The following is a 15502-nucleotide window of genomic DNA, read 5'->3' as shown; positions in this document are numbered from 1 at the left end:
CTCCATTTCACAGTTGAGGGACTGAGATGAGGTAGCGATTTCCACAGGGACATCTAGTTTGGGGACAACCCTGTACAGCACTTTGGAAGAACACCCTGAGTCGGGCACCTGTCGAGCCTCCCTGCACCCCAGGTGATGGTGTGCCCTGAATGGGACTAAAGGAAAATCCGCAGAGCATAGCTGGGGGGGGCGTGGCGGGGCGGAGCTAGGGGGCGTGGCAGGCCGGCCGTTCCCTAGAGGCGAGAAAGCCCCGCCCCCGTGCGAGAGAGGGCGGCGATTGGCTCGGCGCGGCGGATTGGCGGCGCGGGGGCGGGGCGAGGGCCGGAAGTGAGCCGGAGGCGGGCGAGGCGTGCTGGCCGGCGAGCCGCCACCGCCGCCGCCGCCACTCTGCGCTGGAGCCGCTGCGGGCCGGGCGCCGCGCCGGGCGGGATGGAGGGCCCGGGGCTGGGCTCGCAGGTGAGCGCGGTAGGGCGGGGCGGTGGGGACCCGGGCGGCCGGGTGGGGCAGCCCGGCGGGGGTGCCGGGCCTGGCTGGGCCTCGGCCACACTCAGGAAGATGCTGCCCGTCCCCTGCTGTGGCCGCGAAGCCAGGGCGGGCGGGCCTGCCGCTTCCTTCTGGCTGCGGGGCGTGCATCCCTCACCGCCCTCACCCCCGGGCCGGCGGGGACCCACAGAGGGTCAGGCGACACACCTCGGCTGGCCCAGCCAGCCCTAGCGCCCAGGCTGCCTGCCTCCTTCCTCTCCACCCTGCGCTCCCTGCGCCGCCTTAGCTCTTGGCCCACCCACATCCTTCCTTCTCCTTGAAAGCACTGAGGCTGTGGAGGCGGAAGGAAGAGAGCTCCTTGGTGCCTTCTGCAAAAATCCCAGAGGACTCTCTACTCTTAGCAAGCAGGGCGCCTGTTACCCAAAGCTACATTAGTTCCAGAGGCCACGGGGAAAGCTTTAAAAGCCGAGAGAACTGAGAATTTGTCCCTTTTGATTGCGACCTCTAAAGGCTAAAGGTTCGGTAGATGCCTTTTCAATCCCAGCAAATGCTTAGGCATGTGTTAGGCACATACCTTTATGTGCATCTAAAAATATCCCAGCATCCTTAAGCAAGAGAACTCCCGCTTACAGCCGAGAAAAACGGCAGCAGTCTCTTCAGTCGAGTGAGCTAGAAGTAGATTTTCCAAGCAATGCGACTCCTTCAACTATTTTTCCTAATAATCTTTCCCTTTTTTCTTCTTCTTCTTCAGCCAGTTTGGTGTAGGTTTAAGTGGCTGGGGTGTTTTTATTGAGAGTTCTTGCATTTTAAAAGAAAATGGTGTGCAGGGAGACTGGATCTTACAGAACGTTGTAGACTCTTTCCATGGAGCCATGTCTCGTTATGTTTCTCAGATTCGAACGTTGGTAAGAGCAGCCGTCACTTTTTAATTACTGTCACTCATTGATAAAAGCCTGTAAGGGCTTAAAGTGTGTTCCTGCGTTCTGAAGGGAAAATTACCCTGCCCAGGTTCTGTGACATCAGAAGAGAGGGCGAATTTCGAGGTTGGAGTTGGTGGGGCAAGCTAGATTGTTGCTAATAATGCTTATAATGGGGAGAGCATACACTTCGTAGTGGAGATCCCCCGTTCAGTGAGCTAGGGAAAAGTAATTGTTTCTAATTTTAAAAGTGAGAACTGAGACTCAAGAAAGTGGAGTCACAGCTATAAGAGCAGCTAAGTTCCACTCTGCCAAGGTTCCACTCATTCATCTGGTAAACGTGTTTTTGAATGTCCTGGAAGTTAGCTCTATTCTTCATGAACAAAACAGACAAAAAAAAAAAAAAAAAAAAAATCCCTTGTATTGAGTTTGGCACTCAGTGCTGATGGGTTTTTGCCAGAAATTTCCTACCCAGCCTGGTTCTTGGTTCCGTTTAAGACCTCATCTTTTACAGTTTTGTTTGGTCAGTGAACTCCCAGCTACGCTGGGCTCCGGGCCTTTATACTTACTTGCTCTGCCTAGAATGGGCTCTCCTGTGCATGCACTGACGTGGCGGTATTCCTCCACATCTACAAAGTCTTCAGACAAATGTCACCGCGTCGATGTAGTATTTCCCATCCCCTTGTACTTGAAGTTGTAGGCCTTTCCCATTACCATCACTAGCAACAGCACTCCGTGACCGCCTTCCTGGTTCATATTTGTCCCCAGCATTTCATATTATGCAGTGTACTCACTGATCCTGCCTGATGGTGTTCTCTCTGCGAGGGCAGTGATTGGCATCTGATGCGGGCATCGAAAATGAGAGTCTAACTGGGGTCCAACCAATAGTGAATCTAAAAACGTAACTCTGATTCTTCTGCTAACATTGTGACAAATTTTAATGGTTTTCTGTTATACCTCCCTACCCCCATTTTGCTTGTTAGTCAGAGTAATGACCCTCACCAGAGTTTTCCAGATCATGGTTTTCTCTCAAAGTCCATTGTAACTTCAAGAGTACTTGCTATTTTAAAAAAAATAGTTTGATTGCATAATTCCCCTATAGTTTAAAGATGCTGTAATTATTTGTCGTGGTATAACAAACCATGCAGGAAGATAATGGTATAAAGAACGGCTATTGTTGACTCATGGATCTATCTGTGCATCAGAAATTTGAATATACTGACTGGTTCAGGCTGGTTTTCCTTCCTGTTCCATTGTATCTAGAGCCTCCACTGGAAAGACTCATAAGCTAGGTGTGAATTGCTAGTTGGGACTGGTGTTATCTGGGAATGTCTTTACTCATAGATCTGGTAGTTGATGCTGACTCTCATCAGACACCTCTGTGTGACATGTGACCTGGTCTACACAGCACGGTAGCTGCATTCTAAAAGAAAGTGTGTCTTAGGAAGCAGGAAGAGGAAGGTGCGCTTCTAAGGGTTAGACTTGCAAACTGGCACAGCATCATTCTGCAATATTTTATGAGTGAAGCAGTTCACAGAGCTTAAAGTCCAGAGGAAGTGGCATAGACCTTCGTCTCTTGATCTTGAAAATAAGATTAAAAAAAGGGGGGAGATTATATTATTAAGATAGCCACAGGTGTGCCCGTCTGTGTGCCTCTTACATAATGTCCCTACGGTGGTCCTTTTCTTCCCTGTGGAGAAGTAGTCAGCTGTGTCTTTCTTGTTATTCCTTTCTTTCTCCCCAACAACCCACGTCTCTTATGAAAACAGACAAGAAGCGTAGCATGTTACCCTGGGTGCCTTAAGTCATTTGTGAGCTGGAATCCTAAGTGGACCAGAGAAAATCAATGAATTAGAATCACAGACTTCTTAGAGCCAGGGCCTTTTAGCGTTTATCCAGTTGGATAGAGTATAATTACTGCGACATACAAAGAGTTCTAGAAGTTTCTTACTTGCATTTTACTATAATTAAGTACATGTTGTTTTTGGCTATGTATGACTCTTAATTGACTTTTATTTTTAATCAGATAGAGCCAAATACACCTATTCAAAAGACTATTGTGGTTGTGGTTCTGGTTCTGGGTAAAATGGGTAAAGGGTTGAAAACACACCTCTCTCCCACTGAGTGTAGCCGTAAAGTCTGGCAGACACTATAACATCATCAGGATTCTGGGAAAGTAAATGGTAGAAGTCAGATTGACGACAACCAGAGGTCAGACTCTAGCAACCCAGCAGATAATTTACCTTTCCACTTCTTATGGTTTTGCTGCTGTTGCAGACTTGAGTCCTGAAGGAGGGCATCTGTGTAGACAGAGCAATCCAGTTCACTCAAGAAGCAAAGGCTTCTGGCAGCATGTGTGCTGGAACTTTCTTCAGTACCCAGAAGAATTGTGATCTCAAGAGTAGTTCCTGGAACTGAGCACAAAATAAAAATCCATCTGTCTGTGAAATAGCAAGTTGATAAACTGGACGTCAAAATTCAAAGCTTATCCCATGAATGAGTCTTTTAAGGAGAGGAAAGCTACAGCCCAAGGGAAAATGTTTTGCAAGTCACATATCTAGTACTATATCTAGATCGTTAAAAGTCAAGAACTCTTAAAACTTAACAGTAAGAAAACACATAGCACAAATGGAGAATGCTAGCTAGGCATGTTAGTTAGCACGTTCCTGATATCCTAGTTCTTAGGAGGATGAAGCAGGGCGTTCACTACGGTTGGAGGCTGAAATGTATATGTAGTGAGACCCTGTATCAAAAAAAGGGAGGGTGGTAAAGACTTGAACAGAAATTTCATAGAAGAGATGCAGAAGACAGATGAGCTCAGCCTCATTCACCTCTAGGGATGTGCAAATTAAGACCTTTGTGAAGCATACTATGCATGTGTTGTGCTAACAGTGACCAAGTTGATGGATTGGGTCTTTCAAAGTCTCTCTGATTCCCAGGTGGTTGTTTTTACTTCATGAATTTAAATTTGAATTCATTACACATTCAGTGTTGTTGTATCTTCTTAATGGTTTAGCTCTATAATATTAGGAACTCTCCTTTACTCCTCAAAATATTATTGGCACTTGCTTCGCAATATCTTCATATAGCCACTGCATTCCTTATGCTTAATGCTTGTGTACCTGTGTATTTTTCCATGCTTAAATTGAGTTTTCCATAATCAGCCTTTTTCTAGCCTTGTGGAGTTCACTCTCTCTACATACCTGTGTAGTGTACATTCTTTTTACTTTTTAAAATTTAGACTATATGCAAATGATATGTGTTTTTGTTTTTAGGAAGCATTGAGAAACTAATTATCTGAAATCTTAAGCTTAGGCACCCCCCCCCACTCTCTTCCTTGATTAGCTTATTCTCTCCTTGAGTCATCCCAGCCTATTTCATCCATTATTTCTGGCTTCTCATTTATAGAGAGAGGCCCTGAGGCTCCAGCAGGCCTCTTAACATTACAACACAATATTGCTACAAAGTATCATAAAATAATCACCAACAATCTCAATGTATTAAGCTAATTTACTATTTTGTTTTGGTCTGCGTTCATCACCTGAGGCTAGTGGTAATTCTGAAATTTTGGGGTTCATGGTAAGGTTCACCCACACCCCTTCCTTTCTTTTTAATGGATATATATATATATTCATATTCCTCCCAGATCCTCTCCACCTTCCTATTCCATAGTTCTTTCTCTCTCTCTTTCTCTCTCTCTCTCTCTCTCTCTCTCTCTCTCTCTCTCACACACACACACACACACACACCTTTCTTAAACTCTGATTTCTTGGAGAACATACTCATACCTTCCTATTGTTCATAGTTAAAATAGCTTATTTCAGGTATTTTGTCTGGTTTTGTAGGTCTTTAAGATAGGACAGCCAGTGGCGAGATCCAATCCTGGTTATTACATTGTGCACGAACGTAGAAAGCCGTACTTTATTTTATAATAGCTAAGAAAAGAACTTGTACTCAAATACATAAGAAGACAAGATAGAAACCCCGTAAAGCGGCAGCATTAGACGCCTGATGACACCAAGAGCCTGTGAGGATGGGAGCCACGAACGAACGTTCCCAGGCCCTGTGCTGGGGTCCTTAATGGATGTAGCCATTTTTAAGCTGGGCTTAGCATCCCTTAAAGTCAAATAGTCGCACTTCTGGCTACATGTAGTTAAGAATTGTTTATGCACGGATACCTAGACACATAGACAAGAAAGTGCATAGCAGTATTGTATGCAGTAGCCCCAAACTAGCGCTTTTGACATCAGCTTGTAAGTCTAATAATGAAGCAAAACAAAGGTCACAAATAGCACATTCCACACCAGATTAACGGAGTGAAGCAAGTGGGTTTAAGGTTGCACATGTTAGGGTGACGCTGTAAAGAAAAGCAGAAGCTGTTTTCCCTAATAGGAGGGGGGCTCTTCCGTGTGGAAATAGGCTCTGCTGGGGCGGGCGGTGTGCTCTTCCGTGTGGAAATAGGCTCTGCTGGGGCGGTGTGATGGGGTGCCAGCCGTGTGGTTTCATGGCTTTCTGATAGTTTGTATAGTCCATTTAATATGTACTCTGTACACTGCATAAAAGCAGTCGTCCAGGCCAGATGTGGAGTACACTCCTGTAGTTCTGGCACTTCGGAGGTGGAGACATGAGGATCAGAAAAAAAAATTTTTTTTTTTTCCATACAGCTCAGAGGACAGTTTCAGGAAGAAAATTCTAAAATATTTCAAGGTAATATAGCTGCAGTAGCTAATCACCAAGGAAGCTGTATTGAAGGTGTATGCACTGCTGATTTTTAAATGTCGTTAGGTTGTCCTGAAGTACCTCTTTACGCCTACCAGTAATTCAGGGATTTGCCCCCTCCTTCACTGTTGACCCAGTCTTTGAGCAGTGAACCTAGGGCCTCCTACATGCTAGGTGAGCACTCTTTGTCACTGACACATAGCCCCCAGCCCGCTCTCAACGCCATTTCTTAGCAAAAGCAATGCCTTCATTGATATTGGAGACTTTATTTCCACTTGAGAATTTGGAACAGTTTAAGAGATTGATTTGTTTGGTTTTCATACCAATGAATGGTGTCCAGTTTTACCATCATTGGAGTCTTTTTAAATTTTAGAATATATGCAGATAATATCTCTGTTTTTAGGAAGTGTTGAGAAACTTGTAAGTGTCTGGAATCTTCAGCTGTTACGAGTCCCTCTCTCAAAGTTAGATCTTTGCTTTGGGGGCAGTAAGGCGCCTCAGTGAGCCTCTCTTGTACTGGGGATTTTAACCCATTTCCAACCTCTACCCTGCTGTCTGTCTACTTGGTGTTTTAATGACATAGTTGACAGTTGTCAAGTGTGCCACCACCGCTCAGCTTGTTAACGGCCAGTTTTGATTGTTAACTTGACTCCACCTGAGATCAACTGAACCCCAAGCAGCTGGGAATTCCCTTGAGAGATGGGTTTTTTTTTTTAATTGTTGACGACTTCTTTTTATTTTGTGCACGCTGGTATTTTGCTTGCATGTATGCCTGTGTGAGGGATCTGTGAGATCCCTTGGAACTGGAACTACTAGGCCCGAGGGGACAATCCTTCCCTGAACTCTGTGGTCACTTCTGTACTAGCTATCTGTGGCTGAGCGATGACAAATGACCACACATACAGCGGCTTAGAGAGTTTATTAGTTCATCCTTTCTGCTTGCTGGTGTCATGGCGGAGCTGTGTTCCCTTATGGAGCTTACAGTCCTTTCTCAAGCTCATGTGACTAGTAATGTAAGCCAGCGCTTTGTGGATGCTTGCTAATTGTTTTCATTTTCTTGATGTCTGTCACCAGGGGCACTTCCACTTCTAGAAGCTACCCTCGGTCCTTGCCACTTAGGCTTCTTGCTGTCCTGTTTGCTTCATAGCAACCTGATTTTGCAAAAGCTGTAGGAACCTCTGCTAAGACAGTCTTATCACCGTTGTCACAGAAGACACTATGCCACCGCCTTTACCGCGATGCTTGCCCAGGGTGTTTCCATCTTCATTGCGAAAGCAAAGTACAAGAGCTTGATTCATTAGGAAATGGGAAGAAAACGAGACCCTAGTAATGGTCTTACAATATCAGTAGCCATGACCCTCTACTGCAGCTGTGTTCATGCCTTTTCAGATAACCCATGTCAACATGTGTACTTTGTGTTTTTCTAATATTAAGCATCTAAGATACTCCAATAAGAGTTTAACGCATTGGCGTTGTTGATAGTATATAATTAATTATGACATTGATTCTTTTATATGCTTTGTCAATTGCTCTTACTCTTCAGTGCAGGAATCACAGCCATGGCTCACACCTTCCCGGATTTGGTCGCCACAGCATCTGCACTCCCGAAAACAAAGACCTTTCGAAGGCAAAAGAAATTCTTCCTCTTACAGAGGACTCCAGTAACTGTGACATTGTCAAAGCTACACAGTGAGTCTGCTCGATGCTCTGTCTTATCATAGAGCCTGTTCAGTTACAATAGTATGTGTGCAGTTGATGGTCCTTTACGGGCACTTGTTACGGTATGTATCCAAACGGCTCAACAGCAGCACCAAGTGTATTTGCTGTTTCAGTATCAGAGAGCGTAGTGCAGTGCAGAGCCTGGTTGTGTGTCAGGCAACTCCATTAGATTATGAGCTGCTTTTGAGCAAGGTGGTGTCTCCTTTATGTTTGTGGCCCCAGGCCTCCTGCTTAGTCTTTCATTGGGTGCCTGGTAAATTGTGTACTGAATGGATGGAACAAGACTAAAACCACTCAGAATTTGAATTTGAAGCGTGCTGTAACCTAATACAGGCATGGGATGAGAAATACCAGCTCATGTTTGTAAATATTATCTGTTAATAATTCTCTATTGCCTACATTTTTGTTCGCTGGCACCAGAGGACGGACAGACAGAAGTATATTCTCTGACCACTTGAAGCAAATAATGGGTCTGTCCCTTGTGCTGAGAACAGAAATGCGTTTAAAATGGTGCTGCCTCTGGCGATCATACGTGGGCATCTGTATCGTCAATTCCTACAATGCTTTCATCTTCATGGAGCCTGTTTATTTCCGTGCCCATCTCACCTGTTGCTTTTGAGGATACTTCAAAAAGTGTTATCTGTCAGACAGAACTAAGTAGCAATTTATATTTTAGTATTGAGTATAAACATTATAATGTTTATTTAATATAAGTCACACTCATCTAATCATCATTAAAAAATTAGTATTACCAGACTATCTTGATGTGGTTTCTGTTAAGTCACTGGTTGGCTTGACTAATGTTTATTGTTCTTTATTCATACATTGAGAATTATCTGAGTATCCTTAAACCAAAGTTTAAAGGCTCCAGGTCTGCTACATTGGGTAAATATTAGCTGGTAGTTTGTGTTGCTATGAAGACAAGAGTGTTCTTAAGGGGAACATTGAAATATCTCTGTCACCTGGAAAGCTCTGTCGTGCCAAATGCTAGATATCAGCTGCATTCACGGGAAGCTCTGGAAAAACTCACCTCTGATGTTCCGTTAGGTCTTGAACCTTCTCAAATGAACATGGAAATATCTTTAGTTAGTTATTTGGGAAGGAGAAATAAGCAGAGAGACAGATATTCGAAATGACCAATAATATGTTCTCTTAATGTTTGTCAAATAAAAAGGAGAATTATTTTCCAGTAAAATAACCAAGGTGACCTTTGAAAGATGGAGTAGACAACTACAATGCTGGGTCATTATCAGAAGCTTCCACATACAGTTTTCGCTTAGCATTGTGAGACCTGTATCTCCACTCTTTAAAATGCTGCAAAGGCACGAGCACATTTTTATCACGCAGAAACATTTTCATTTCGAGTGGAAAAGTGAGTTCACCAGTTGGTGTGACTTTTGACCTCTGAGAGCCAGTTGACACTTTCAGGTCCTTCTAGATGGAAATGCGTTTCAGAGAAAGTGCTAAAACGGAGGTTGTGGTTAGTTTCTGTTGAAAAGAAATACATGGTGGCGGCAGTGGCTGCGGCGGCGGCGGCAGCGGTGCACACCTCTAACCCCAGCGCTCTGGGAGCAGAGGTCGATGGATCTCTTCAGTTTGAGGCCAGCCAGGTCTGCCGAGCAAGCTCCAGGACAGCCAGAGCTGCACAGAGAAACTCCCTTGAGAAACCAGAAGGTGGAATGTGTGTGGCTAATGGATGCTTTTTAAATTTATGCGAGTATTAGAAGAAATACCTCCGTAGATTCAGTATCTCCGTGCCTGCCGCCTGCCTCACACTCCAGGCTCTCATCGCCTGTATTCTCTGCCATCATCCCAGTGCTGGTCTCGGAACTCTATTCTCACTCTAGTCTGAGTAACTTCCATGGTGCCACTAGTGCGATCTTTCTTGAAACCCTGAAACTCGGCTTCTCAGCACGTGCCTTTTCAAGTTTGGTTTGAAAGTCCCCACTGAGCTAGAGATGAGACATTCACAGTTTCATCCCCCTTGTGTGGCCTGGCCTCGCCCTTCACTCGCTACTGTGTTGTTTGTGCTCGGCAGCGTCAAGTTGCTTCTGTTTCTATATGGTATTTCACCTCTCAGCTTCTGTCCATGTTATTCCTCCTGTCCGGAGTGTCCTCCCTTCTTAAAATACAACATGGGTATCGTGTTTCACTTTCTCCAGGAAGGACTCATCATTCTCTCCCTTGCCTAGGTCTACATCATATCCATTTCTTGTTGAATTCTTCCCATTCCAAGTTTGCTTTTAGGGTCTTGCCTGCACCAGGAGGGCCGTTGCAGAGCTGTGCGTGCTTCAGGGATAAGATTGTAGTCCAGCACCATATGTTCTTACACAAAAGCAGTTATTGAAGGAAGGCAGGTGTGAGCACTGAAGTTTAAGGTCTACTTCAGCTCCACATGGATTAATCCGTCAGTACGTACACTGAGCTTACTTTGTTTAGCTTTATACTGTTTATGCATCAGTTAGACTGAGACCATATCTAAGAATTCTCCATTGTGTAGTTTAGCAACCAGTTTCAACCAGTCAGGTTCGAAATGTTTTTAAGAAATACCACATCAGCTCTTGTACTGTACATTCATAGAATTTTAAAACTGTCTTGGTTGCCTATTTAGCATCATTTGACAGCTGTTTACATGGCATCTATATTGTGTAAAAAAACATATAATTGACTTAAAGTATGTGGGAAGACATGCATAATTATTATATATGACACCATTTCATGTAAGGGACTTAAAAATGCACAGATATTTGCATCTGCAGGGATCCCTCCAAGGATGCTGAGGGACAACTACTTTGTATTTCCATGTTGACTAAAAAGCTATTTGGATTTAAAAAAAAAAAAAAGTCATGGTAAAGGGAAGAAATTTTTACATATAAAACTATTGGGATAGTATTAACTATGCTTTTCTCTTTTCTTATTTAAGATATGGAATTTTTGAACGATGTAAAGAGTTGGTAGAAGCAGGATATGATGTCAGACAACCAGACAGAGAAAATGTTTCTCTACTTCACTGGGCTGCCATTAACAACAGACTGGAGCTTGTAAAGTAAGATGGGTGCATGTGCGTGTGAACTGGTCTTCGTGCTTCTGGGGCTCACACTCGTTCTTCATGTGAGATGGACCACCTATGGTCTTCTCCTGTAAATGGATACCTGGAACTTACCGCACATCTGTTACTATACGTGCTGAAGAGAAGCAGTCATAAAGGGGACCTGTCATAAATACAAAGGCTAGTAAATGAAAGCAGGACCTGTCATACATACAAAGGCTAGTAAATGAAAGCAGGTGCCTTTTAAAAAGAAAGGAGTAACAGCACAAACATTGTCAGGGTAGAAGTTGCATCTAAATCTGGAAGAAGCATCGAACTATTTTACGATATAACAGCAGGAGGAATAGATAGGTAGAGAATGAAAAATGTTAAGTGTGGAATACTGTTTGAAGTGAGCATGTAACGGTTTACATAGTTCTTCATAAAGAAAGCCCTGCTGCCTACCCATTGTTGTTTGGTATCATAGTTTCTACTTTAATGTGTAAAATGCTAGTGGGTGGTGAGTATTTGAGTGAATATGTTTACTATCAGAGGACTATATGTATAAAATCCTTGAGTCCTAAAAGACTAAATTCGTATCTTTGAAGTGAGAGAGTTTCATCTCTAGAGATGAAAATTGTTTACATTACATTGTAGGTTTACTGTATACAGTACATACCTTATGTTCTCAAAGTAGAACATTCCTAATTTCTAATTCGTCTAAATTCATTTTTTGCTACTTTAAGAATTCATTTCCACATGCTACTTCTAGTTTTGAACTGCTAAAAATGATGAAATCTCACCTCTCTCTTTCCACTTTTGAAACTATTTAAAAGTGCTGTAGTCCACGGTGTGTCTGCTGAACAGCCTGTGTGTGACTCGAATCTGTGGAGAAAAGGAGGTGAACTCTTGCCCGATGCCTCTGTGTGACCTCCACAGGACGGCAGCTCTTAGCCTTGTGTGGGGGCCTTTCCCACAGAGACCCAGTACTGTGGACCCTGTGGGTCTCTTCTGCTTGATGCTGACATGTCAGGACCACATACGGACCTGGAGCAGTGCTACACTCTCCATAGTTGCACCGAGATTCCCCAGGCCTGACGTGGAAATTCCTTTATCTTATTAAATGTTCACTTGATTTTCAAGACACTAGAACTAAAAAAAAAAAAAAAAAAAAAAAAAGAGTCTATAGTCATTAGAACGTTCAGGGAAGTTACCATGTGTTAGGGCTGTAGGTGATAGTGGAATGCTAATTACAGCAGAGAGAATTACATATATTTACTATGAAGTGTTTCACCAGAGATTTGTCTGCTGCTGTCCTACATAGTTTGGAGACTTATGTCTCCCTTTAGGAGAGTTACTCTAATTTCTGTTTTATAATACAGTGCTAAGAAAAAGTTGGGTAGGGTTGGTAGACGGCCTGGGTTGGAGCCCAGCGCCACGTAAAAACTGGATGTGACAGCGAACGCCTGTGATCCCAGTACTCAGGAAGTGGAGACAGGAGCATCGGAAGTTAGTTCAGGTCTTCATTGGCCACCCCGCAAGTTTGAAGCCAGCCTAGAATACAGGAGAACCTGTCTTAGGGTGGGGTTGGGAGGGTGGGGTGGAGGAAGGACTTTCCTTTCTCAGTATGAAGCTAAAGTTTATTTTCATTGCCTTTAACAGGTTTTATATTTCCAAAGGTGCTGTGATAGATCAGTTGGGTGGTGATTTAAATTCAACTCCTCTTCACTGGGCCATCCGGTAAGATGTCTTTCTTAGCTGAAGTTAAGCCTTATGTGGCTGGCTTATGGCATCGGGTCATAACCTCAGCTGTAGGCAGGGGAATGGGTTTCTTTTCCTTTGTCCTCTCTCTTCTTTTCACAATAAAGTACTGCTTTAGCATTTCCAGAGAGTTGTTTAGTGTTTGATTCTGTGCTCCAGTATGATTATCAGACTCAAATGTTTGGAATTTCTGTCTTAAGACTGGAATGAACTGCTCCTGTTTAGTTTGTATGAATAAAAGCAGTAGTTCAACTGTAAACTCAGTTTCCAGCCTTTAAGAATGATTTTGCTGGACAATAGCAGTGCATGCCTTTAATCCCAGCACTTGGGAGGCAGGGGTAGATGCATCTCTGAATTCAAGGCCAGCCTGGACTATAGAGTGAGTTCCTGGTGAGCCAGGGCTGCACAGAGAAACCCTGTCTTCAAAATAGAAAAAAGGGAGATTGATTTCCTCTCAAAATAAAAGTAAAGTGCATCTCTGTCTTAAGATCAAACGGGTACCCTCCTTTGAAGTTGATGCAGGATGATATTGAGTAGGCCGGCTTACAATAGCACTTACGGAATCTAGTGTCCCTGTTTTCCGTGCGGTACACTGACCCTGTGAAGCTGAGGGAGTCAGTCTTCTTAACCCACTCTGGTTGGTGAAGTTGTAACTAAAGTGAACAGTTGTTACTGCAAAGCAGAGCGCTGCATCTTTTCTCAATAGGCAAGAGTATTGAAGAACCTAAGGATTATTCTTCTTCAGACTATTGATGATGTTAGTTTATATGAAAATGAGTTATGTTTAAGAAGATATATGTATCCATATATATGCATATACATATGTATATATATGGTTCCTTATTTGTATATAGTTCTTAATAATATGGTTTATAAATATATATTTGGTTATGCTTTCACAATAGTCTTAATAATTATGCTTTCATATTTGTAGCGTATTATGTTTTAGTTTCTAAAACTGCAGGGTTTTAACGTTTCCATTGTTGGCATTAGTCATCTGCTATTACTGTTTGCACGTGCTATAAAAGCATAAGGTTTAATTTAGATTGTGAGGTTAAAAAGTTTATTATTTGCCCCAAGCATAATCATGTAAGTCTGAATTTGGAGTATTTAAATAAAAGATATTTGGAGCTGGAGAGAGAGATGGCTCAGTGCTTAAGAGCACTTGCTTTTTTTTTTTTTTTTTTTTTTTTTACAGAAGACCAGAATTCTGTCTTAGAACCCACTATTGAGTGGTTCACAACTGCCTACAACTCCAGCTCCAGGGAATCAGATGTCCTTGTCTGGCAGGCACACATCTGTCTCTACACACCTATACATAAATAAAAATAACTCCTCTTTCTTAAGAGTAAATGACATCTTCCTATTATAAAATACCCTTTCATCCAGTCAGAATCCCTTGTGTCTTAGAGGTGTAGTTTCTTCCTGGATATTTTTCTGGTTTTCTGCATGAATTCTACTTCTACAGAATACAGTGCATTTAAATTTTTTCTGCTTACAGACAAGGGCATTTGCCTATGGTCATATTATTACTCCAGCATGGTGCAGACCCCACTCTGATTGATGGAGAGGGATTCAGCAGCATTCATCTGGCAGTCCTGTTTCAGCACATGCCTATTATAGCATATCTCATCTCAAAGGGACAGGTATGTTCTGAAATGTCCCTTATATTCTAGGTTGTGTGATCTGAAGACATTGGGAACTCTACGCTGAGTTTTAAACTGGAAGTTAATGGATATCTAGATGCTCAGAATTAACCTTAGTAAACCAACCTAGCTGTTGAGCACTGATTTTTTTTTTTTTTTTTTTTTTTTGGCTTCATTAGAGGGAGAAAGACAGGTTATTTTAGCTCAGCATCATTTAATGTTTCTGAAACTTGTAAGCCTGTAATAGTTTTTCTGACGAGACCAGTAATTTTCAGGGTTTTTCAGAAACATGACCTCAAAGCCTGTATTTTTCTTGTGCTTGAGTGTAGAAATAGTAGTCAGATCACTATTAACCCATCGTTTGCTTTCATTATTTGGGCTGAAATGGGAGGCTAATTTGAATGTGTGCGTCTTATTTATTGTTCTCTGAGTAATTCCATGAAAATGATGTACTTCAGAGCACAGGTTAAATTATAGGCCGTCAGCAGCGGGAGTTTCCGCTGTTAGCTGTGTTTGCTAGAGTATGCTATCTGACAGCAAGGTGGTTAATGTGTGAGCAGTCTCGTCTGGAATGGGTGTGGAAACGTGTTTGCACAAATGCCACTGGATTGATTACTCTCCCTCTATAAGTAAGCACTTTCCCTCAGACAGCCCAGCGAGGTGGATAATTATAGCCTCCTGGGCTTCATTTTGGAAAGATGTGTGAGAAGGGAGGCCTTTGTGTTCTGTCCCTCTAGGGTTTTAAGAGCCCTTAGTACCTTAAGCTCTTTGCCTGGATGAGAGCCACTATTGTACCTCATGCGTGGCCCTGTTTTGTGAAGGACTGTATCCTAGTCAGGATATGATTTCCTTTTTCCTTCTCTTGCAGAAAATATAAAGAGTTCTGAATTTTTCTTATTTAACTATTTGAAGCAAATGCGAAAAAATAGTGACTCTGAAGTTAGGTAATTCTATTATTGGATGAATGTTAGCATGAATCCATGTGTCAAGGCTTAAATTACATGACTTCAAGATCTCCTTGTCATTTTGGTTGGTGATTGTCAGCTATCTGTTTTCCTTTCTCGTCATAGAACACTTTATATCATATGTTCAGATTCTCCCTTTAAAAGGTTTGGAGCAGTCTATGGATTTTTACTCAAAAAAAAAGCACCTTTTTTTTAAAGCTTAAAATAATATTTGAACCATTTTTTTGTAGAGCGGTGATGGGACCGAATGTGTCAAAGTATGTA

General features: G+C 42.7%; 1 protein-coding gene across 1 annotated transcript in view; it reads left to right on the top strand.

Moving 5' to 3' along the window:
- The first annotated feature begins 369 nt into the window (after nucleotides 1-369).
- The window catches only part of Zdhhc13 (zinc finger DHHC-type palmitoyltransferase 13), a 40230-nt gene continuing 25097 nt past the window's right edge, over nucleotides 370-15502 (top strand). Inside the window, exons 1-5 of the mRNA XM_051174272.1 lie at nucleotides 370-456; nucleotides 7663-7808; nucleotides 10762-10884; nucleotides 12529-12606; nucleotides 14129-14273. Of these exons, the coding sequence (XP_051030229.1) occupies nucleotides 430-456; nucleotides 7663-7808; nucleotides 10762-10884; nucleotides 12529-12606; nucleotides 14129-14273 (519 nt within the window). The 5' untranslated portion in view covers nucleotides 370-429. The remainder of the gene's footprint in view (nucleotides 457-7662; nucleotides 7809-10761; nucleotides 10885-12528; nucleotides 12607-14128; nucleotides 14274-15502) is intronic.

The sequence above is a fragment of the Phodopus roborovskii genome, unplaced genomic scaffold (assembly GCF_943737965.1).
Source record: "Phodopus roborovskii unplaced genomic scaffold, PHOROB, whole genome shotgun sequence".
Taxonomy (NCBI): domain Eukaryota; kingdom Metazoa; phylum Chordata; class Mammalia; order Rodentia; family Cricetidae; genus Phodopus; species Phodopus roborovskii.
The sequence above is the reverse complement of the archived record's forward strand: the minus strand, read 5'-3'. Positions and strand labels throughout refer to the sequence as shown.